This window comes from Nicotiana sylvestris, chromosome 2 (assembly GCF_000393655.2).
Source record: "Nicotiana sylvestris chromosome 2, ASM39365v2, whole genome shotgun sequence".
NCBI lineage: Eukaryota > Viridiplantae > Streptophyta > Magnoliopsida > Solanales > Solanaceae > Nicotiana > Nicotiana sylvestris.
In genome coordinates this window covers 28491242-28516607 of record NC_091058.1, presented here as the reverse complement: position 1 = coordinate 28516607, position 25366 = coordinate 28491242, and the positions used below count along the sequence as shown (strand labels likewise).

The 25366-nt window shown below is 37.4% G+C and overlaps 2 protein-coding genes across 2 annotated transcripts; both read left to right on the top strand.

Annotated features, from left to right (window-relative positions):
- Positions 1-464: 464 nt before the first annotated feature.
- Positions 465-815, top strand: LOC104234880 (SKP1-like protein 1). Its single transcript, XM_009788515.2, has one exon. The coding sequence runs from the start codon at positions 465-467 to the stop codon at positions 813-815; it is 351 nt and encodes a 116-aa protein (XP_009786817.2).
- Positions 816-2696: 1881 nt separating this feature from the next.
- On the top strand, positions 2697-3192 carry LOC104234879 (SKP1-like protein 1). Its single transcript, XM_009788514.2, has one exon. It carries the CDS (start codon positions 2737-2739, stop codon positions 3190-3192), a length of 456 nt encoding a protein of 151 aa, XP_009786816.1. The 5' UTR covers positions 2697-2736.
- Positions 3193-25366: the final 22174 nt, after the last annotated feature.

Below are 25366 nucleotides of genomic sequence, written 5' to 3'. Positions count from 1 at the left end.
ATCGCAATGAGTTGGTGAAGTGAAGAGGGTGAGAGGGCTAGGGTAGTGCTAGAGGATGCTGCCATAGTTGTTTTAAGAGGAAAGAAGGAACCTTTAGGATCGTTTAGTTTTCAACGAAGCCTAAGCTCCTGATACCATGAAGAAATTTAGAATAAGGATGATTTAGAAGTTGAGAATGCTTCTGCTTACCTTCACACGTAGGGTTACATGATGTATATATACATCTTGACAAGAGTTCTTTCTAGCTAATATTTAGCTATTGTATCTCTATCTACCTTTGATTATGTTAATCACAACTACATGTATATGCTGTCTTATATTTCTTAGAAGTTATCCTTCCACAATATAAGGCTAGTAGGATAGTTATATACAAACATTACATAATATACGACGGCTAGGAATAGAGTTTAAAGGAGTCCTAGGTTATACCCAATACCAAATTATACGGTTGTCTAACAAAAAACATGGTGGAAGATGACTGCGCTTCAAACACCATTCCTCTGCCTAATGTCGACAGCAAAACAATGACCAAAGTGATTGAATACTGGAAAAGACACTCCGAGGAAGGCGACGAGTTGAAGGATTTTGTCAAGAATTATGTGAAGGTGCTGAATTACACGGAGTTGTATGATCTAATTTTAGCTGCTAATTATCTTAATGATAAGGAGCTATTGGATATATTGTGTCAAGAAACTGCTGATAGGATCAAAGGGAAGACGCCAGAGGAAATACGTAAAGCATTTAATATCAAGAATGATTTTACCCCTGAAGAAGAGGAGCAAATCCGTCAAGAGAATGCTTGGGCCTACGCTTGATTTTATATCAGTGTTTACTATTTATTTTGTTTAGAAGTAAAACTGTCTAAGCTATTTTTATTTTTTTGAGTTCTTTTTTGAGTTCGTTGTTCTTGATATTTTGTTATTAGAATTTGGTTTTGATTGATTTAGCAATTTTTAATGATTAAACTTATATCTAGTAATTAAGTACCTTATTTTGTCATTGTAGCTTATGCGTTTTTGATGATTTTTTTATTTTTTTTAGTTTATTTTGTTCTAGCAAATGCTATGAATAGCCAAAGAGAATCGACGGTACCTATCTGCTTCGGCAGCTACGTTGTTTGTTCTTCCTTATTTGTATATACACTACGGTATGTGTATTACTATGCATTATTACAAAATCAAATAAGATAAAATAATTAATGAACGATATCTATCATATTTTTTATGATAATAATAATTCTTTTTGCTATCTAATGAATGCTATATCTTGTAATGTAGTATAAGTTTAAGATAAAAGAAGATATACTAATTTTGAAAATATTTACGGCAGAAACTTTTTATAATGAAACAAATATGGTTCAGTTCCTACATGAGATTTTTGGAAAAAAGCATTCATTGAATTCCTAACATAAATAAATCAGGACAACTTGCACTATGCTAAGACTTGAATCGTTGTAACAAAAGTTTCTTAGCTCAATAATGACCAAAAAAAGACTTAAATCGTCGTTATTACATTACGCGGGGTGCTTTTTTGATGCACAAAGAAGTTTTACTCATGAATTTCAATTGGGAGAAACCTGTGAACTTTCTAGTTTAAGGATTAAATTAATTATCTCACTAAAAAAAATTGAAACCCGAATCGAATCATAATATACGCCACATAAAGAAATTTTACTCGTGGATTTCATAGGGAGAAGACTGTGACCTTTTTGTGCTCTTCAATTTAAGGATTAAATTGGTCATCTCAGCAAAGGGACTTAATATACGAATCGAAAATAATGTATACGTCAGTCAAATAAATATTACAAAGTGTTATGTGTTTTTGTCTTGGAATCATGAACAGAGGTGAGAAGCCGGCAGCAAATTAAAGGTAAAATAGTTCTCTCTCCCATCCATAATTAGTGACTTTTTGACCTTTTTATTTTAATTTAAAATGAATAATTTTTTTTATATAACTAAGGAATTAACTTTGTTTTTTTCAAAATTTATTCTTATTTACATATCCCAATGTGTTAAAGTTAATAATATACAAAATTTTAATTATGAGTAATTTAATTAAAATGCCTATTTTTTCTTGGTGCTGGTATTCTCTTAGAGGGTGTGCCAGAGATCAAAATGTCACTTATTATGGACAGAAGAGAGTAGTAATTGAAAGAAAAACATCATATCCAAATTTAAATTTCGTGAATTAAATAGATTTAACTAAATTACGTAAATCTGTAAAACATAACACTCCTGTAAATATTAGTAATAATATGATGTTGCACTTTTAAAATATCATAAAATGGAACCAGAATCGTATGAATTGGGATAGATTTGTGCTAATTAAATTACTAGGAATAAACAAACAATGTTTTTTTTGCTTCAATCTCATTTTTTGGCGGTTTTAACTCTAAAAGTATTTATTTGTTTTTTTAAAATCTACGAAGTACATCTAAACTGTATTTTAAAAATGTTTATAAAAGAAAAACACTCCCCTTTCCTTATTTGATATGGTTTATGTAAGAATACTTTTCCTAATCTGACATGATTTATGCAAATTTATTTTGTAGCTGCTTGTCTACTTTTCATATTTATTTATTTTTTCGCCGTTTTGACTTCCTACTTCAACTAGGATACTAAAAACTCTAGTACTCTATAAAAACAAACCAAAGCCCTTCAATTCCTCATGCATTGAAATCATTCAAAGCTCTCACAAGAAAACAAATACCCCACATTCAGATTTTTCACCTTCACAATGTCTTCCAAAAAGCTCTTAGTCTTAAAGACAAGCGACGGCGAGGAATTCGAACTCGACGAGGCAGTGGCGGTGAGGTCGGAAGCCATCAAAAACATGGTGGAAGATGATTGTGCTTCAAATACCATCCCCCTACCTAATGTCGACAGCAAAACAATGGCCAAAGTGGTCGAATACTGGAAAAAACACTCCGAGAAGGGCGTCTCCGGGGACGAGTTGAAGGATTTTGACAAGAATTATGTGAAGGTGCTGAATTACACGGAGTTGTATCATCTAATTTTAGCTGCTAATTATCTTAATGATAAGGAGCTATTGGATATATTGTGTCAAGAAACTGCTGATAGGATCAAAGGGAAAACGCCCGAGGAAATACGTAAAGCATTTAATATCAAGAATGATTTTACCCCTGAAGAAGAGGAGCAAATCCGTCAAGAGAATGCTTGGGCCTTCGCTTGATTTTATAACAGTGTTTACTATTTATTTTGTTTAGAAGTAAAACTGTCTAGGTATCTCCTATTTTTTGTGTTCTTTTTTCTTTTTTGAGTTCGATGTTCTTAATATTTTGTTATATTAGAATTTGTTTGGTTTTGAAATATATATATATATATTACATTAAAATCCCTTAATTTATGCCAGAATCTCCATCTTCTCTCTTCCCACCATTGCCGACAACTTTATATTATTAAAAAATCGTCAATTGTATCGTTATTTTGCTGGGAGACTGGACAACACTGAAAATGAAGAAATATTCAGGAATTGTATGATAACTGTATCATAATTGTATTTGAATTATATCAGATACATCAATACCTAAACCATAATTGTATCATATTTGTATCACAATTGTATCTACCTTGTATCTGATACATTAATATCCAAAATAATACTTGATACAATATTAATATATTAATATACAATTATCATATATTTGTGATACAAATTATAAAATTTGTCACGAACTCACAATTGCTCCTAACAATATACAATTATCATACATTAATACAATTCCCGCAACAATTATGATACATTCGCGATACATTCTGAATAATTGTGATACAATTATGATCTTCATCTTCTTTAATTTTCAATCACAACTCTACACTAAAAATATAATATAATCGTATCATAATTGTATCAATATTATATCAAATATTGTTTTGGGTATTGATATATCATATACAAGTCACATACAATAAAGATTTTAGAAAGAAGGAAAACAAGATTTAAAACTTATCCACAACTTAATTCTAGATCAATATTCCGAATTTCATATGTATTGTATCAATAAAAAATAGATATTTTGGGTGATTAGTAAGAAAGAGAGAAATTGGATTCGGAATTTTGGGGGAGGGGGGGGGGTTATAAAAATACAACAGAGATTTTGAGTGATTATTAAGAAAGAGAGAAAAAAGAAACAGAATCTTAAATGTATAGGGGTTATTGGAAATGAGGGAGTGGGTGTCGTGTAACTGACATGCTAAAATTAAGGGATCTTAAATTGTTGTTATTTTTTATGGTTTTGTATATAACTTGTAAATATAGTTATACAAAGTAATTAATAAAGAACCTAAATAAAGGTGGTAAATAGGTTTCAATTATAGTATAGCTAGATAAAAATCCCTACTTTATTTTCATCTTAGACCAGTTTTACAGAAAGGTAAACACTTTTTCTAGTGTTGTAAATATATATTTTTTTCACTATTGCATTGTCAAAAAGTACTTTGCAACTCAGCTTCATCCTAAGTTTATAACTAATCGTCATATTCTTCAAAAGGTTAACGTTAGCTGCTCCTTTGTACCCATTTTTCAAACTTCATGAAACTTACTTTTTGTTTTAATAATTGTAGTATATGTCATGAGAAGCATAAATAGAAACCGAGAGATAATAATCTATTTTAACTGGGTGGGTAGAGGGCAGTTATCGTTGGAAATTTTTTCTTTACGTTTTGTAAAAGAGGAGCAATCATAACTTCAAAGAAATTAAATTACATGATCAAAAAATTAATTTAAGTAGAGTTTTCAGAAAACCATAGTCAATACGTCTAATTCTTGGTATAAATTCGACCACGACTTCACAAGATTTTCCCAATTCTAAATACTTAATTTAAGAACTAGATAAAATATACTGGAGATGTCAATTTTTGACTGAAAAACCAATGCATATTGTGTATCAATGGAATGATGAAGCGTGTAGTTTAGTTAAGATTCTTGTGGTTATTTTGGAATTAAATATATTTCACCTACCCAATTCATTTGAACCCCATTTCTTCATCAAATTAGGGCAATTCCCATTTTTCTTCCTCCTCAAAATTGATTCCTCCTTCCAGGTCGTAATTATTTTGTTTCATTCCTCTTCTAAACTTGCTTTTGCTTATAAAAGCTATTATTTTTTGGAAAACACAAGCCCGCCATGTCTGAGAATTCAATTGCTTCTGATTCGTCTCGTCGATGTGATTGCGGGTTGATTGCTAATCATTGGACGTAGATTCTACTAATGTCCTCGTTTTGATGAAGAATCGTCATGTGGTCTTTGGGAATGACGCGACCAAAATATGCCACCACATGTGATAATGGTGATAAGCAACTTGAATAACCCATTGAAATGTGTAGAAGTAGAAAGGAGTTATTTGAAGAAGATGGTGGCTGACTTAGAGGATGTTGTTTGTCAAGAAAAGGTGAAACTGAAGAACATTGTGGCAGAAAGGGAGGTCATTAACTCAACCAATTTAGTGGCTGTGTCTACGATGGAGGATAAATTACGAAGGATGAAGATTTTTGTTGTTATTTTGTGGGTTGTCTTTATTCCAATTTTAGTGGCTAGGAGTTAGTGATGTTTGTTTTTTTTTTGTTGTCAAGAGCAATGTAATGGTCCCTTTGGTTCTTTGATGATCATGTTTGTTTCAGTTTCATGTGTTTTCAATGAATTTAAGTTATTTTGTTCAAGTTAAAATATACTTGAAATGTTCTTACAAGGAAACTGCTCATCTATTAATAGTATCATTTATCCTAACAAGAGAAATGGCAATAAAGTTGGCACAAAAGAACGCTCGAATATGGAGTTTAATAAAAGATGCAAACATACATTGTTGCTGGAATATTTACCTAACATAGCTATTAGATAAGTAAATGTGAGCCAAAAACTTACACCAATCTCACAAAATTTACTTGTCTATTAACATAGAAGTGAGTTATTTGTCTACTATAATCATCACAAAAATAAATTGTCAATGACAGTCATCCCAAATAACTTGTTACTTTACTTCCCCTTTCCCTTTCTAGTTTGAAGCTTTCGAGTTTTTTTTTCTCCTTCACACCCAGTAACTAAGTTCGGGTCATTGCTTGCTTGCCTTTCCAAGTAGTCCTTATTGGGGAATATGACAGATTTGTTGGTTGTGAGTTACCAGTGTGATCTACTGTAAAGTTTATCTTCCTTGTCCCAGTATTTTGCTGTTTATTCTTCAGTTGAAGCCTTGTCATAATCTCAGAGACAATTTAGTCCTTAATACTGGGTCAGGTTCAGTCCCAAAGTCTGAATCAATTAGTCTTCTTGGAGTATACTTGATTCTTTTTTGACTTGGTTGTTGAGAAACATCATTAGCTTGCTCAGTGGAAGTTGACTGGACTGAGAAATATCATATTGTTGTTGAGTTTCTTACTGGTTGGACTGAGTAGTCACAGTATATTGCTGAATTGCCTGCTGACTGGACTGAGTAGTCTGAGTGTACTGTTTAGTTATCTGCTAACTGGATTGAGTAGTTTGAGTGGACTATTGAGTTCCTAACTGAGGTATAAACCCCAGATTAGGGATCATAATAAACTCATATGGTTCATTGGGTTTTTGCCCTGGATGAGGTATCCCTTGTAGTTGCATAAGGTGAAATAAATTGGTCAGCGTCTTTAAACAAGCAGAAATAATAAAATAACTAATTTTAGATGTCTTTACCTTCATTGGACTTCTTCTTTGATGGTGATTTTTTTTATCCACAGTAACCACAGTGCATTTGAAGGCCTTTCCTAGAATGCTTCTTTTGAATACCACTAGTGAATCCTTGTCTTTGGATCAAGTTTCTTGTAATTGAAGGCTCTGATAGTATGAGGACATGGAATGCCAAACAAGTCTCATTGTCACACCTCCTTTTTCACCTACACCCCGGAAAAGGGTATATGTAAAGAGAGTTTTTCCAATTAGAGGGCAATCGAAACAAGATTCGTTTATTTAAAGATACAGAGTCTCCACTTGGGAGATTTATGGTGTCCCAAGTCACCGGTGAATCCCGCATCGAGGAAAAGATTGACTCTGTATTACAGTTCGCGAACCAGAAATCTGAGTAAGGAATTCTGTTAACCCGGGAGAAGGTGTTAGGCATTCCCGAGTTCTGTGGTTCTAGCACGGTCGCTCAACTGTTATATTTGGCTTAAATTATCTGATTTTAACAATTATGAACCTATGTGCAAATTTTAACCTTAACCGCTTTTATTCATTTTTAAAGAAAATTGCAACGTCATTAAAACAAGTCTTGAACCACGTCACATAAATGCACCCGTGGTTTTTGGACATACTTTAACATTGTTGGGATTTGGATTTGGGTCACATAAATGTACACCCGACTTTAATTAAAAGGACGTGACTAGTTCATCAAAGAACGTAAAGGGATTCCTACTTATGTTATGCCAAAGCTTAAACTAATAATTTAATAAAAAAATAAACTGGTAGCAGACCCCCCACATTTGATTGTGGAAAGGCCGAGTTAGTCAAAACCCCACGTCTGGTTGCCCATTACTGCAGGCTCAGCGTGTGAAATAACTGGGCTCAACTTGAAGCCCAGTTTGACAACCTAATTGTGGAAGGGGAAGACCATCGAAATTAGGCCAATGATGGCATCCCAATACACGACCCAACAAATATGTTTGAAGCAAATTGCATCATTCAAGAAATTCTGGGATTGAACAAATACTGATAATCTTTGAATCAAATGCAAAAAACATTTTTATACTAACATAGGTTCCAAAATGAAGATACAATCCTAGTTGCAACAACACACCTTTACACAAATTATTCACCAATTAACAAAACTCAAAGGTCTCTTCCCCCTAGTTTATATTAAATTCTGATTCAAGCATAACATATTTAAAACATACCACATGTCATGGAAACTTGTCAAAGAAAAACTAAATATGAAAGGTTAATCTGAATCTGAAAATTTCAAGTCAAAAACCAAGCTCAAACCCCATTCAAAAACCATTTTAAGATAAAAAAAATACTCATACATGAGCAACAACAGAACTGAAGGACAACTCTAAAACCATTGTGCTGTATTTCAAACTATATAGGAACAGATCTAAAATGGACAGTAGGAAATAAACCCAAACCAAGCTTACTCGACCGACCACATGAAGGGTCTAAACTTGTAATTTGAACCACAACCATGAAACGTACATCCAAATCATCCGATCTTAACTAATTAATTAAGGATCATAATCTTCAATTAACACATGATTATACGAGGTTTACAACATTCCTGAATCACCTATATTCAAAATAAGTTCACCCAACATTTAAATCAAATATACATCTAGGAATGAAATATCCAAAATAAACTAGACTGAAAGCATGAACAATAAAATGACAACATTGAGCAGAAATTACAACAAGAACTTAATGTTTTTCCTTTAAACTCCAGCTCGGCTCACAGATCTTTACACAAACTTAATCAGGCTTCATTTCCAACATAGTTTCAAGAGAATACCTGGTATGTAGAACAGAAAAATGGGGTAAGCAATCAGCAAAATACAGCAGCAGAAAGCCCAACACAGTAGCTTCAACACCTCAATCCAGAATCCCAGCAACACGGAGAAAACCAGTAAAAATGGAGAAGAAAAATAGTCCGGAAATCTCTCTTTATTTTCTCTTTCTAGATTTGAACTCTCTCTGGTGTTCTTCCGCTCTCAATATTTCAGAAAATTTGGTTCTATCTTTTTTTACTCTCTCCAAAATAAATTCTGCCTCTGTATATCCTGTGTATCCAGAGTGTATATCAAATGTATACCACTCTCTCCGCCCCCTTCTTTTTTTCTTCTCCTCTATTTTTTCCTCTTTTTTGAACCCCCTTCTTCCTAAATTTTATGTTCTATTTATAGCAAAATTTTCGAAATTTTTCAGATTTGTTTTTTATTACTTTTTATTTTTAATTAAAAGAAATCCCACTTACAAATTGCTTTTATTTTTTTAGAAAAAGAAATCCCACCTTTATTTACTTTTATTTTTAAGATTCCAACTTTAATTACTTTTATCTTATTTAAAATCCCACTTTTTATTTTTTTAAAAGAGAATCTCACTTTATTTAACTTTTCTTTAAAAAAACAAATCACTTTCTTTTCCTTTTTCTTTTAAAAATACTACTTTCATTTACTTTAAATTTTTTAAATTTTCAGATACTTTTATATTTATTTTTTAATTCCAACCTTCTTTTACTTTTTAATTTTTTAAAATTTCCACAAAACCTTTTTTTTAATATTCTACATTCTTTTACTTTTAAAAAAAAAAGAGAATTCCACCTATTTTTACTTTTATTTTGTTTTATTCAATACTTCTCTTTTTCTTAGTTTTTAAATCATTCCCGAAATATTTTTTAAAAAAATAATATTTTCGGATTGTTTTTTTATATAAAAAAACAAAAAAAAATAAAAAATATTAATAGTGATAATTCACCTTTTAAACTTTTTTTGTATTTTTATCTTATAATAAAAAGTGTAATAAAGCTAAAATAATAGTAGGTTAAAATCCCCTAAAATATTTACATAAAAGAAGTGATAAAAAATTAAATGTTGTCAAAAATTAGGTGCTTACAGTTGCACCTCTTTGCTCGAAAACACGAAGAGCTTTCGGGCAAAGATAAAGTGAACAATGCGACAAATTTTTGATCATATTGTTATTCAAAAGAGGAAGAAAATAAAAAGGAAAGGCGCAACCGAGTCCTGGTTTTGGACAGCCTACATATCCCTAGTTATAAAGGAATCAGGTCACGTGTAGTTCAGAAAGTTTTGGTAGCTGGGACTACCATGAAGCTGCGGTTTTGTTGTTACTGCTGCTGCTGCTGCTGCTGCTGCTGATACTGCCTACTGACCTCCTTATTACACCATGAAAAAAATGAAGAAGCTAGACTAAGCTATAATCTATGCTTTACAAAGATTTATTTCCAAACTTGATCTTGTGACTGATGTTGCCTTGTCGATTTGTGTTTCCTCCGCTGTTTCTTTACTTCTGGCTCGACTTGTGGTCTTCCTTCTGATTTCTGCTGGGGATTTTTGTTGTAATCCTCCGCTTTACTGACTTCAAACTTCAATGTATTCCTCTGTTATATGGGCGGGCTCCCGACTTCAAAACTTGAAACGTAAAGACTGAAATGTATTGCTCTGTTATATGGGCGGGCTCCCAACTTCAAAACTTGAAATGTAAAGACTGAAATGTATTCCTCTGTTATACGGGCGGGCTCCCAACTTCAAGACTGGAAAATAAAACGTCATTCCTCTCTTCAGGCGGGCTCCTGACTTCAATAACAACTTAAAAATAAAACGCCATTCCTCTCTTCAGGCGGGCTCCTGATTTCAACAACAACTTAGAAAATAAAACGTCATTCCTCTCTTCAGGCGGGATCCTGACTTCAACCAACAACTTAGAAAATAAAACGCCATTCCTTTCTTCAGGTGGGTTCCTAACTTCAACAACAACTTAAAAATATAACGCCATTCCGATCTCCAGGCGGGCTCCTGAATTCAACAACAACTTAGAACTGCATTCGTATTGCCATTGTTCCCCCCTTGCCTCCGGCTCCTGACTTCAACAACAACTTAAAAGTAAAACGTCATTCCTCTCTTCAGGCGGGCTCCTGACTTCGACTATAACTTAAAAATATAACACCTCCATTCTCTAGGCGGGCTCCTGACTTCAACTACTTTTTAAAATATAACACCTCCATTCTCCAATCAGGCTCCTGACTTCAACTGTTTCTTAAAATATAACACCTCCATTCTCCAGGCGGGCTCCTGACTTCAACTGTTTCTTAAAATATAACACCTCCATTCTCCAGGCGGGCTCCTGACTTCTTAAAATATAACACCTCCATTCTCCAGGAGGGCTCCTGACTTCAACTGTTTCTTAAAATATAAAACCTCCATTCTCCAGGAGGCTCCTGACTTCAACTGTTTCTTAAAATATAACACCTCGATTCTCCAGGCGGGCTCCTGACTTCAACTGTTTCTTAAAATATAACACCTCCATTCTCCAGGCGGGCTCCTGACTTCAACTGTTTCTTAAAATATAACACCTCCATTCTCCAGGCGGGCTCCTGACTTTAACTGTTTCTTAAAATATAACACCTCCATTCTCCAGGCGGCTCCTGACTTCAATTGTTTCTTAAAATATAACACATCCATTCTCCAGGCGGGCTCCTAACTTCAACTACAACTTAAAGAAAAGGCGTTCCTTTGTCGTTGTTCCTTCCTACCTCTTGAACCATTTTCCTTCTAACTTGAATTATCTTCTTTCAGAACTGCTTCCCTCAAAACTAGTGTTTCATTCATCTGAAAACTACTGAGGATAACACCGGTGTTTCATTAAAAAATATGTTATTTTCCTCCTTCCAAGACTATTTCCCTTAAAGCTAGTGTTTTCCTTCCTCTGGAACTACTTCTCTTAAGACTTGTGTTATCTTCCTCCCAAAATTGCTTTCTTTAAAACTTGTTTTGTCTTTTCCCGAAAATTGCTGGGGATACCGCCTTTCAACAAACTTGTGTTAGACTTCCAAAAAAATTTCGAAATGAAAGAAAATTTTCTGCCCCAGTTTGACAATCTTTCTTGTGGCATGTCTTTCCATCATCAATAACATTTCCTGTCCCTGCTTCAAATCAAAGAAAATTTGTTAGTTTAAAATGTGGGGGACGTTCCTGCTGGGGATGGTTTTCCCCTTTTCTTTTTCCCATGCTCTGCGTTGTTCGACCATCTTGAAACTTGGCCGATAACTTTCAACCTTCTTGATGCTTCTGTTATTTGCCAACTTCTCAACCGTTGTTTTCTACTTTTACTCCATACTTTCCACGACATCGTAGAGCAATCCATCATTTGGTCTTATAATGACGTCTTTCTTGTCTTGTCACATTATCTTCGGCCTGTCTTATCCCCATTTACCTTGTCCCATGTTGACGACTGGTAGTTGGCCTTGAAAATCCTTCTTAAAAACAAACTACTATAAAAATCTTTAACCAAAAGAAATGAAAGATGATGACTGTCGCACCTCCCTTTTCCCGCGCCCGCGGGGCGTGTGTGGAGTTTTCTCCAATTAAAGGACAGTCGAAACGGGATTTGTTTATTTGTTTCAGAGTCGCCACCTGGGAATTTTGAGGCGTCCCAAGTCACCAATTATAATCCCTGAAGAAGGTGTTAATCCTGAGTAAGGAACTCTTAAACTTTCTTCAAAAGGAACTCTTAAACTTTCTTCCAGTTTTTCTGAAAATTCCTCAAAGACTCTCCTAAATTCTGCATGCAAAACTCTCTCTTAAAATTCTCTCTTTCTCACTCAAAAATTCTCTTTTTTTTTTCTCACTCAAAAATTCTGCCTTTTAACTGTCTGTCCAGCTCCTGTATTTATACAGGGCTGGTCCTAGGCAATTTAAGTGCTTCTTGGACCCCCTTCTTCTTTTTTTAAAAAAACAGAAAATCCCATTATGTAAAACCTTTTCCCTAATTTTCAGCAGCCCATTATCCCTTGTTCCCTATTAGTATTATTAACTAATAGCAACTAACATTACATTATAATATACTAGTACTAACACCCTGTTTTTACTGTTTCATTCCCATAAGTGCCCCTGAAGTCCTAATGTTATTACTGAAAAATCAGAACCTTCAGCAAAACATATTCTAAAATCTGTACAGACTCAGTTATCCTTCTGATTTACAGCTAAATCAATCCTATTAACCTCCTAAACACAATTGTATTTGACCAACTTTTGTAAACTGGAATTCAAACTGGACATTACAACACTGAATTCAGAACTAACATCATAACAGCATATTTCTGAAATTATCAAAATCATTCAGACTGGACTTAACATTAAACCAAAATCAAACACACACAGGATCATTGTCAATGCTGACAATGCCCTGAAACTTTTAATGTTCAGACAATAACATATACAACATACATTTGAATTCACTGATTCACAGACAATCATGATTTAATTGACGAGCATTAATCAATTGACTATTTACAACATTTGTCAATAACTAGTCTAAAATAGAAGCAGACTGTTTTAGTCAACATTTTCAGAAATGAAAAAATTCGTAATATAACTAATCGACGAACTTAATCGAGTCGATTACACATATTGTAAATAACCGCAACCAACAGAAACAATTTACATTCGGATCAAATAGACAGAAATGACAGAATTGATGAAAAATTAACAAGCTATTAATACGGACAACAATACACGTAGAATACACAAAAATAAATAGAAAAATACCTCTGAACTTTAATTAAATTCTGACTCGAACTCAACTTGGACTTCGGATTTTTTTTTGTTTGAAATCAAACTGACCTTAGTCGAAGTATTTTCCACTGAAAATACTTCGACTAAGGTCGATTAAACCTCAATCTTCATCATAATCTGAACCGAATCCGGAAGTTTGGTATTTTTTAGGTTTCTTAAAAACTCGATTTGGGATTTAACCATTTCTGGTCAGATTCGAGAAGAACCAAAGATATTCTAGGCACGAGGGAGCCCAGGAGGGTAACTGGTGTGAGTTTGAAACAGATCTGGGTAACTTTTTGTTTGACTCGAATCTTCAAAAGAAGATTCGAGAAGCTCTGAAGTGATTCGAGCCAAACTATCTTCAGATCCATAACAAGGGTTGTTAGGGGAAGCCATGGTGTTAATTTGGAGTTGATTGGTTCAAGTCTGAACTTGGCTCGAATCTTCAAATGAAGATTCGAGAACCTCCAGGGAGATTCGAACCAAGCAGGTAACATATACGGATAGAGGGTGTTCAGAGGGTTCTGGGGTGTCAAGGTGGTGACCGACGGCGTTGATGCCGCCGGGTTTCAGGCGGTGGAATCCTAAGGCGGCTAGGGTTAGGAGTGGGGGGTCTGGGGGACGATGATGAACAGTGTAGGAGGGGGGTGTTCAGTTGGGGGCCGGGTAAGGCTTGGGGACTTATATAGGGGTGGGGTGGGTTAGTATCGTCCGTTGGATCAAGTAGAATGGATGGCTAGGATCAATCCACTTAACCAAACGACATCGTTTGGTTTAAGTTGGGGAAAGGGGTCAACCCGGGGGTGAAATGGATCGGGTCTCGGTGAGTTTTTGAGGCCGTAGGATCAGGATGGATGAACGGTTCAGATTTGATTGCCCTAAACGTCGTCGTTCCTTTTGTGAAGGGGCTGAACTGGACCGTTTGATTGACATGAATCAACGGCCCAGATTAAAAATCCAGAAGCGACGTCGTTTGGTCTGGTCTAAATTGGACCGGACAGGGGATGTTGGATTGGGCTGTTGGGGTAATTGGGCCTAGATTTAAATCCAGGTCCGATTTTTTATTCCTTTTTCAACTAATTTATTTTTCTAATTTAAATTTCAATTTTAATTATAAAACAATTTTAACTTCACAAAAATATATTGATTAATCTATAACAACTATTTAACACATAGTCAAAACATTAATCACACAGTAACACATTTAAAAATAGAACGAATGCATATTTTTTGTGATTTTATTTAAATTATCTCTTAAATGCGTACTTAAATCCTAGATATACATGAAACATGTATTTTTTCATTTTATTATGATAAAATAAACATTTACGGACATAACACAAATATTTAACACCACGCAAATTCAAAAAATTACATAGTAAAAGAAATTTATTTTATTTTTTGATTTATTTTAGGAGTAGTTTTCGTAAGGCAAAAATTACGTGCTCACAGCTGCCCCTCTTTGTGCGGAAACTTGAAGAGTTTTCGTACAAAGATAAAGTGAGCGGACACGAGCGATTTTTGCCCGTTCGAATACTCCGTGGGAAGCATTTTTTGAAAGATTTGACCGAACCTCTGCTTCAAAGGTTTCCTACATATCCTTGGCTATAAAGGAATCAGGTCAATGTAGTTCGGGAATTTTTGGGTAGCTGGGACTACCGTGGTACTGTGATGTTACTGCTGCTTCATGCTGTTTTTACTGCTTGCTGACCTCCTTATTACACCTTACTTTAAAGGAAATACAAAAAGCTAAATTAGACTATGGTACATGAATTATAAAAATCTTATCTAGATCATGCCCTTGCGTTTCTTGTTGTCTTGATATCTTGGTGACTCTTGGGCATTTGGCTTATTCCGTATTCCTTTTGGAACTCTTGTTGTTTCTTGCTGGGGATTCTGTTGGACTTCTCTGCTTTATTGATTCTAAGTGTGCTCCTTTATCATATGAGCGGGCTTTTGATTTCAACACTTCAATTGTATTCCCTCGTTCTTCAGGTGGGTGTCTTGACTGCTTTAATTCTTTGTCCTCATTCTCCAGGTGGAAGCCTGACTTCTTCTTTTCTTTATCCTCGTTCTCCAGGTGGACGCCTGATTTCTTCAATTCTTTGTCCTCATTCTCCAGGTGGACGCCTGACTTCTTCTTTTCTCATCCTCATTCTCCAGGTGGACGCCTGACTTCTTCAATTCTTTGTCCTTATTCTCCAGGTGGACGCCTGACTTCTTCTTTTTCTCATCCTCATTTTCCAGGTGGACGCCTGACTTCTTCAATTCTTTGTCCTCATTCTCCAGGTGGACGCCTGACTTCTTCTTTTCTCATCCTCATTCTCCAGGTGGACGCCTGACTTCTTCAATTCTTTGTCCTTATTCTCCAGGTGGACGCCTGACTTCTTCTTTTTCTCATCCTCATTCTCCAGGTGGACGCCTGACTTCTTCAATTCTTTGTCCTTATTCTCCAGGTGGACGCCTGACTTCTTCTTTTCTCATCCTCATTTTCCAGGTGGACGCCTGACTTCTTCAATTCTTTGTCCTTATTCTCCAGGTGGACGCCTGACTTCTTCTTTTTCTCATCCTCATTTTCCAGGTGGACGCCTGACTTCTTCAATTCTTTGTCCTTATTTTCCAGGTGGACGCCTGACTTCTTCTTTTCTCATCCTCATTCTCCAGGTGGACGCCTGACTTCTTCAATTCTTTGTCCTCATTCTCCAGGTGGACGCCTGACTTCTTCTTTTCTCATCCTCATTCTCCAGGTGGACGCCTGACTTCTTCAATTCTTTGTCCTCATTCTCCAGGTGGACGCCTGACTTCTTCTTTTCTCATCCTCATTCTCCAGGTGGACGCCTGACTTCTTCAATTCTTTGTCCTCATTCTCCAGGTGGACGCCTGACTTCTTTAATTCTCATCCTCATTCTCCAGGTGGACGCCTGATTTCTTCAATTCTTTGTCCTCATTCTCCAGGTGGACGCCTGACTTCTTCTTTTCTCATCCTCATTCTCCAGGTGGACGCCTGATTTCTTCAATTCTTTGTCCTCATTCTCCAGGTGGATGCCTGACTTCTACTTTTTCTTTATCCTCATTCTCCAGGTGGACGCCTGATTTCTTCAATCCTTTGTCCTTATTCTCCAGGTGGACGCCTGACTTCTTCAATTCTCATCCTCATTCTCCAGGTGGACGCCTGACTTCTTTTAATTTTCATCCTCATTCTCCAGGTGGACGCCTGACTTCTTCTTTTCTTTACCAGGTATTTCTAGACACAAATATTGTATTTGCCCCTGTTTTAAATCAAAGAAAACTTCGTTAGTTTAAAGCAGGATGGCTGGTTGTGGTATTCTTGCCGATGGTGATGTTTCTCTTCGTCTTTCTTTATTGCCTTGGAATGATTGAAAAGACTGTTTTGTCTTTATAATTGATCCTTGACTATAGGATTTCCCTCTGTGTGTTTTCCTTCAAAATCTTTCAACTGTAATCATGTGCTTCTTTTGACTTTGCTGATCCTCTTTTGATTTCATCTTTCTTACACCCGTACTTTTATCTCCCACCTTTCGTGGCCGTATTTTGTGGCCTTGGATCTTGGTAGTATACCTTGACATTTTTTCTTATTTGTTTAGAATAAAATTTATCTCAAAGCTTAGAGAAAGTAATATTATTAGTAGCGAAATACGCTGATTTCGACAATTATAGAATGAAAAGAAAAATCCAATTTTTGGATGACTGTGGGAAAAGGAATAAAGGACTTATCTGATTAGAATTACTGGTACCAATGATCAGGGTATGCATTTCGGATTAATCAACCCAGTCTTTCAATCAATCTCCTTTCAATTGTCTCAAAGAGTTTTCATTGATCAATATTCCTCATTTTTCACTTCTCCACTTCCCTTTCGCCTTATGGTGCCTGCGAAGGTTTTCACCAATAAGACTCTCTCATTTTACTTTTCTCTCAACTTCCGTCGCCTTATGGTGCCCGTGCGGGTTTTCACCTATAAGACTCTCTCATTTTTACTTTTCTCTCCACTTCCGTCGCCTTATGGTGCCCGTGTGGGTTTTCACCTATAAGACTCTCTCATTTTTACTTTCTTTCCTTGTTTGTACCACTTCATTTGCTTGCATCAGCATTTTTCTAAGATTGATCGAAAGGTCTTTTTGGTATAAGGTTAGGAATGGAAAAGGTATTAAAAGCTAAATAGTTGTGGTATGGGTTTAAAATTACAACTCTTGGAATCTTTTCTTATTTCCAATACAATTCCTGCCCCAGTCTCTTGATTGGGGTCTCTTGATATTTCTTTTCCGTGCACATTGTGCATGTTGTGCACCCTATGACCGAGCCGTGAGGCGCCTACGTATCCTTCTTTGAGGAATCAGGTCAAACGTAGTTCATTACATAATAATGAAGATTTTGATCTTTTTTTTTTATTGATTCCAAGAGAGGGTAGGAAAGAAACAAGTATGGCTCAAAGGGGAAGCAAATGGTATAGTGTTTGGATAGCAGAATAAATTGCCTTTGTCATTTCAATCTTCGAAATAGTGCTAAATACAAACATTCAAAAAGTTATGCATAATATCTCTTTACCGCGTCAGAATTGATCGCCATATCTATGCATTTGCCTTCAATATCTGTTAAACATAGTGCACCATTCGATAATACTCTGGTCACAATGAATGGTCCTTGCCAATTCGGAGCAAATTTGCCTTTTGCTTCAACCTGATGTGGAAGAATGCGTTTCAGCACATGCTGACCTACTTCGAACTTCCGGGGACGCACCTTTTTGTTGTATGCTCTTTCTATTCTTCTTTGATATAATTGACCATGGCATACTGCGGTCAATCGTTTTTCATCAATCAAATTTAACTGTTCTAGACGGGTTTTGACCCATTCATCATCATCAATCTTTGCTTCGGCAATGATCCGAAGGGAAGGAATCTCAATTTCTGCAGGAATTACTGCTTCGGTGCCGTATACCAACAAATAAGGAGTTGCTCCTACTGAAGTGCGAACAGTAGTGCGGTATCCCAATAATGCAAAGGGTAATTTTTCATGCCATTGTTTTGAACCTTCTACCATTTTCCGCAGTATCTTCTTTATGTTTTTGTTGGCTGCTTCTACTGCTCCATTCGCCTTGGGCCGATATGGGGTAGAGTTACGATGTGTAATCTTAAACTGTTGACATACTTCTTTCATTAAGTTGCTGTTAAGATTAGCACCGTTATCCGTGATGATCACCTTCGGGATTCCGAATCGACATATGATATTTGAGTGGACAAAATCGACCACAGCTTTCTTGGTCACTGATTTGAATGTCTTGGCCTCAACCCATTTGGTAAAATAATCAATAGCTACCAGAATGAATCTGTGTCCATTGGATGCTGCCGGTTCAATTGGTCCGATCACATCCATGCCCCAAGCAACGAAAGGCCATGGTGCCGACATTGTGTGCAACTCGGATGGTGGAGAATGAATCAAATCTCCGTGTATTTGGCATTGATGACACTTGCGTACAAAACTGATACAATCTCTCTCCATGGTAAGCCAATAGTAACCAGCTCGGAGGATTTTCTTTGCCAACACATATCCACTCATGTGGGGTCCGCAAACTCCTGAATGTACTTCAGACATGACAGTTGTAGCTTGTCTGGCATCTATGCATCTTAACAATCCAAGATCTGGTGTTCTTTTATACAAAACTCCTCCGCTCAAGAAGAATCCATTTGCTAATCGCCTAATGGTCCTCTTTTGATCTCTTGTGGCTTGTGCGGGATATATTCCCATTCTGATATACTCCTTGATGTCGTGGAACCATGGTTCACCATCAAATTCTTCTTCAACCATATTGCAATAAGCGTGTTGATCGTGGACTTGAATATGTATCGGATCTACATAAGCTTTGTCCGGATGGTGCAACATTGATGCCAGGGTAGCCAATGCATCGGCTACCTCATTATGGATTCTTGGAATATGTCGGAATTCCACTGATTGAAACCGCTGACAAAGATCATGTAGACATTGTCGGTATGGTATGAGCTTCAAGTCTCGGGTTTCCCATTCTCCTTGAATTTGATGTACCAAAAGATCCGAATCTCCCATGACTAAGATTTCTCGGATACCCATGTCTGCAGCTAGCCTTAACCCCAAAATGCAAGCTTCATATTCAGCCATATTATTGGTGCAATAAAATCGCAATTGAGCCGTAACAGGATAGTGACGCCCTGTTTCAGAAATGATTACAGCTCCTATTCCGACTCCTTTCATGTTGGCGGCTCCATCAAAGAAAAGTTTCCAGCCAGGTTTTTCGATTTGTTCCACCTCGTCGATATGCATTGTTTCTTCATCAGGAAAATAAGTCTTCAACGGCTCATATTCCTCATCGACCGGGTTTTCGGCTAAATGATCGGCCAGTGCTTGAGCCTTCATTGCAGTTCTAGTCACATAGATGATGTCGAATTCCGTGAGCAATATCTGCCACTTTGCAAGTCTTCCCGTTGGCATAGGCTTTTGAAAAATGTATTTCAAGGGATCCAAACGAGAAATGAGGTAAGTAGTGTAGGATGACAAATAGTGTTTCAATTTTTGAGCTACCCATGTTAGGGCGCAACATGTCTTTTCCAGATGAGTATACTTAACCTCATAAGCTGTGAACTTCTTGCTAAGGTAGTAGATGGCCTGTTCTTTTCTGCCAGTGAGGTCATGCTGCCCCAATACACAACCAAATGAATTTTCCAAAACCGTCAAGTAAAGAATCAAAGGTCTTCCTGGCTCTGGCGGGACCAACACGGGTGGGTTTGATAAGTACCCTTTTATTTTATCGAACGCTTCCTGACACTCATCGGTCCATTTGACTGCAGCATCCTTTTTTAACAATTTGAAAATTGGCTCGCAGGTTGTTGTGAGCTGAGCAATAAACCTGCTGATATAATTTAACCTTCCCAACAAACTCATTACTTCAGTTTTGTTTCTTGGGGGTGGCAGTTCTTGGATGGCTTTGATCTTTGACGGATCTAGCTCAATGCCTCGTCGACTGACTATGAATCCCAGCAACTTTCCGGATGGAACTCCAAATGCGCACTTGGCAGGGTTAAGCTTGAGGTTGTACCTGCGAAGTCTTAAGAAGAACTTCCTCAAATCCTCAACGTGGTCGGCCTGATGCTTTGATTTTATGATCACATCGTCCACGTATACCTCAATCTCCTTGTGTATCATATCATGAAACACTGTGGTCATTGCTCTCATATAGGTTGCTCCGGCGTTTTTTAAACCGAATGGCATTACCCGGTAGCAATAAGTTCCCCATGGTGTGATGAATGCCGTCTTTTCTGCATCTTCTTCATCCATTAGAATTTGATGATATCCGGCATAACAATCCACGAAAGACCCTATATCATGCTTGGCACAATTGTCGATCAAAATATGGATATTGGGTAATGGGAAATTATCCTTTGGACTTGCTTTGTTGAGATTGCGATAGTCGACGCATACTCTAATTTTGCCGTCTTTCTTTGGTACAGGAACGATATTAGCCAACCAAACAGGATATCGAGTGACTCGAATGACCTTTGCTTCCAATTGTTTGGTGATTTCTTCCTTAATTCTCATACTCATCTCAGGCTTGAATTTTCTCAGCCTCTGCTTGACAGGAGGCACTGTTGGATCGGTGGGCAATTTGTGGACCACTAAATCAGTGCTCAAGCCCGGCATGTCGTCATACGACCATGCAAAAACATCTTTGAATTCTATGAGTGCTTTAATTAACTCCTCTCGGATCTTTGGCTCCAGATGGACACTTATTTTAGTTTCTCGGATATTACTCGTGTCCCCTATATTGATGTCCTCGGTATCACTCAAGTTAGGTTTGATTTTTTCCTCAAAGTGAATTAACTCTTTACTAATCTCTTCAAAAACCTCATCTTCATCATATTCTGATTCATAATCACAATATATTTCTTGAATTATTATTTCGGAACCAGATTGATTTTTAAGACTGGGCTGAGGATTCCTCATGCATGCCATATCACTAGAGCCAGCGTAAAAGGAACTGTATAGGAAAGAAGAAAAAGAAAAGAAAACTATCAGGAACGATAATAAAAAGGAAACTGCTTTTTATTGGATGATGAAAGATAACAAGGTTTGCACACTTCAAACAAACTGTAAGATAAACTTTGGGATTACAACCTTGAAATAACCCAAACAAACTGAAAGAAAATCAAAATAAACTACCAAGACTCCTTTCGAATTGGGAGAGGAGTGGCTTTCCAATTATTGAGCTTTGTTTCTGGTCCAACGAATTGAACTTCTGCGTTGCTACACCCTTCTCCGCCTTCCAACATATTCACATCACTAAACAATTTCTCGAACCTTTCAATTAATTCTTCCTCAGGATTGACCTGGGATTTAGGAATTGTTGTTATCGGGCGATTTTTAGCACCGGTCTTGACAAAAGACTTCGACAGCTGTGGTACTGGTTTTGGAAGAAACCATGCTTGGTGTTTCAACTTCCTGGCCCTTATCACGTCATTGGCGGTAGGTGTGAACCCTAAACCGAATGTTCCCCAGTTCTCGGGGAGAGATACTGGTTGTACAATTCCTTGCAGAGATAAGCCCAGACCTTTGCCGGGTATAAAGCCATTCTTCAGCATTTCATAAGCTACCATGACTGATGCAGAGGATATCTTTGGATTCGAAAGGTGTTTCCCCTCTGGAACTTTCTCTACCGACACTGTGTCTGACACTTGGTATACCCATGGTCCTTGATCAATTTCTGCTCCCTCGACTGGTACAATGGTACTGTTGTGAGCATTTAAATTTTCTTCCCCATGCACGACTATTTCTTGATGGTCCCATTCAAACTTGACAACCTGATGTAATGTTGACGGGACTACTTTAGCAGCATGGATCCATGGTCGACCCAACAACAAGTTGTAAGAAACAGTCATGTCCAAAACTTGGAATTCCATTGTGAATTCAACTGGCCCTATAGTTAGTTCCAACACTATGTCGCCAAATGAATCTCTACTTCCACCGTCAAATCCTCGTACGCAGATACTGTTCTTTTGAATCCTCTCCTCTTTAATTTTTAATTTGTTTAAAGTGGAGAGAGGGCATATGTTTGCACTGGACCCATTGTCGACCAATACTCGGGTTACTACGGAGTTTTCACATTTCACGGTGAGGTAAAGAGCTCTGTTGTGCTCGGTACCTTCCACAGGTAATTCATCATCAGCAAATGTAATCCTGTTCGTCTCAAAGATTCTGTTGGCTATTTTGCCCAAATGATTTACAGAGATCTTTTCAGGAACATGAGCTTCATTCAGGATTTTCATCAATGCCAGACGGTGTTCCTCTGAATGGATCAGTAATGACAACAATGAAATTTGAGCGGGGGTCTTCTTTAATTGATCCACAACAGAATAATCATGGAGCTTCATTTTTCTTAAAAACTCCTCCGCCTCTTCTTCCGTCACAGCTTTCTTCGTGGGCATTGGATTGTTTTTAGTTTTTCTCAGCTCTTCGGGAGTAAAACATCTTCCCGAACGAGTCAAGCCTTGTACCTCACACACTTCTTCCTTGATTTCTTTGCCTTTGTACATTACGGTCACCCGTTCATAGTTCCATGGGATGGCTTTGTTGTTGATGATTGGCAGCTGAATTACAGGTGCAATAATAACTCGATCTGTACGTGCTCCTTCCACAATTACGACGGGTTTGTTAGCAACCCCTGGTACTATCACCTTTGTCCTCTCTTGTTTTGCGGCAACTTTGTTCAATGATCCCTCATCGACTATCATAGACGGTTCACCACCATTCTTGTTATGCTTAGATACCGGCTTCTCCTCCATTAACTGCTTATCTGGCTTGGTTTCATGAGACTTGATCATCATGACAGTTTGTGACGGCTTCTTTGTCTCCCCATCAGCTTGTATGATTTCTATCATATTAGCCTCTTGATGGGCTGGCATTGGATTTCTATTGATATTTGGAGCTTCGGGGGTTTGAACCTCGATTTTATTAGTGTCAATCAGCTCTTGTATTGCATTTTTCAAATGCCAACATTTCTCCGTATCATGGCCTGGTGTACCGGAGCAATATTCACAGCTAATGGTGTAATCCAGATTCTTTGGTGGAGGATTGGGTAGCTTGGATTGTATTGGTCTCAACATGTCTAACTGTCTCAGCCTGTGGAACAGACTAGTGTAAGACTCTCCCAATGGAGTGTAAGTTTTCTTTTTCTGTTCCCTTTCTCCCCTGAATGCTGGTCTAGGCCTGAAACCTGGTCCGGGATAAGCTCGGGGGTAGGTATTTGGTGTGACAGGAGCACGCCAATTGGTGTGAACAGGTGGCTGATTGTATGCTTGAGCGTGGTTAATGGCGAAATGAGGCTCTGAAGGGTGATAGTAATGTTGGGATGAATCATGGTGGTAAGCTGATTGGCGAGGTCGTTGCTGATTATAGTAAAGCGGTGAACCCCTGGGTCCTGGCCAAATTCCTGAATCAACTACGGTTGCTTCCTCCCTCTTCTTTCTTCCGATTCCTCCTACCCCGCCTTGAATAGCTTGAGTAGTTGCCTTAATTGCTGAATAGCTCATGATTTTGTTTGTCTTGAGGCCTTCTTCTACCATACCTCCCATTTTCACTACCTCGTTGAATGATTTTCCAACCGCTGAAACCAAGTGGGCGTAGTAAGTTGGTTCCAAGGCTTGGAGGAAGTAGTCTACCATTTCGCTCTCCTTCATAGGAGGATCCACTCTTGCTGCCTGTTCTCTCCACCGAAAACCATACTCTCTGAAACTTTCATTGTGTTTCTTCTCAAATTTGGTCAAAGATAATCGATCTGGGATGATTTCCAGATTGTATTGGAAATGGTATGCGAATGCCTGTGCCAGGTCATCCCAGGTGTACCATCTTCCATGGTCTTGGCGTGTATACCACTCCAAAGCTGATCCGTTTAGACTTTGACTGAAGTAAGCCATCAATAATTCATCCTTTCCCCCAGCTCCTCGCATCTTGCTACAGAAACCCCTTAGGTGGGCTACTGGGTCGCCGTGCCCGCTGTATAGGTCAAATTTGGGCATCTTGAAGCCAAATGGCAATTGTACATTAGGGAATAAGCATAAATCTTTGTAGGCTACACTGACTTGCCCACCTAATCCTCGCATGTCTCGGAACGACTGTTCTAGACTTTTGACCTTCCTGAACATCTCTTCTTGTTCAGCATTTTTGGCTGGCTTGTTAATTTCGGTTGGGAGATCAAACTGAGGAGCAGGTGAATTGATTTCGGAGGCTTTGAAGGTGGGCTCCGGGGGTAATATTGGTTGTCTTGGGCCTGAAATGTAGGCTCACTAGGAGATTTGTGAAATGTAGCAGGGGGAGGTGCTACAAAAACAGGAGTCATAGGTGGAGGAAGGTACGGAACTGGTTTTGGAGGTGGAGACTGTGGTGTCTGAGAGGTGGTGCCTCGGTAGTGCTGATAAATGGGGAAACTTGGGGATAATTCAGTGGTGATATTATCCTGAGTTTGGATTATTGATGGAGCAGGGTTATTTGGGTAAGATGGGGGCAACTGTCCTGTAGACCAAGCTTGATACATTTCTGCCATTTGCTGCTTGAGCTTAAGCATTTCTTCTTTCATTTTCCCGACATCCATCTCTTCTATCTCCATACTTGTGTCAACATCTGGGATAGACATACTTTCGGGTATTGGTCCTTTTGATCTTGTGTGATAGTGATAATATGCCAGTATACTCTTTAGAGAAACTAACTGGTTGAATTCTGAAAATGAACAAACTTGTTAGTTTTGAGAGTTTAACACATATATAATCACACGTTGAGATGCAATGCTCCTAGACAAATAATCCCTTTCTATTATGCATTCGCTCGGTTGCTTGTATCGTCCCAGCTTTATTGAAATTGAAAAATTGTCATTCGCTTTTATTTACTATAGATATCTTTATCGTGGTGGTCGACTCTTAGAGATTGCCTATGTATTATGTCAAACATGAATCAGACCTTGCGTAGTTCGGACCAAAGTCAATCATGTTTATTTATTACACAAAGATGGAATTACATTCGAAAACTTTAAGAAAATAGCTTGAAATACACACACTTAAATCAGAATAAAAG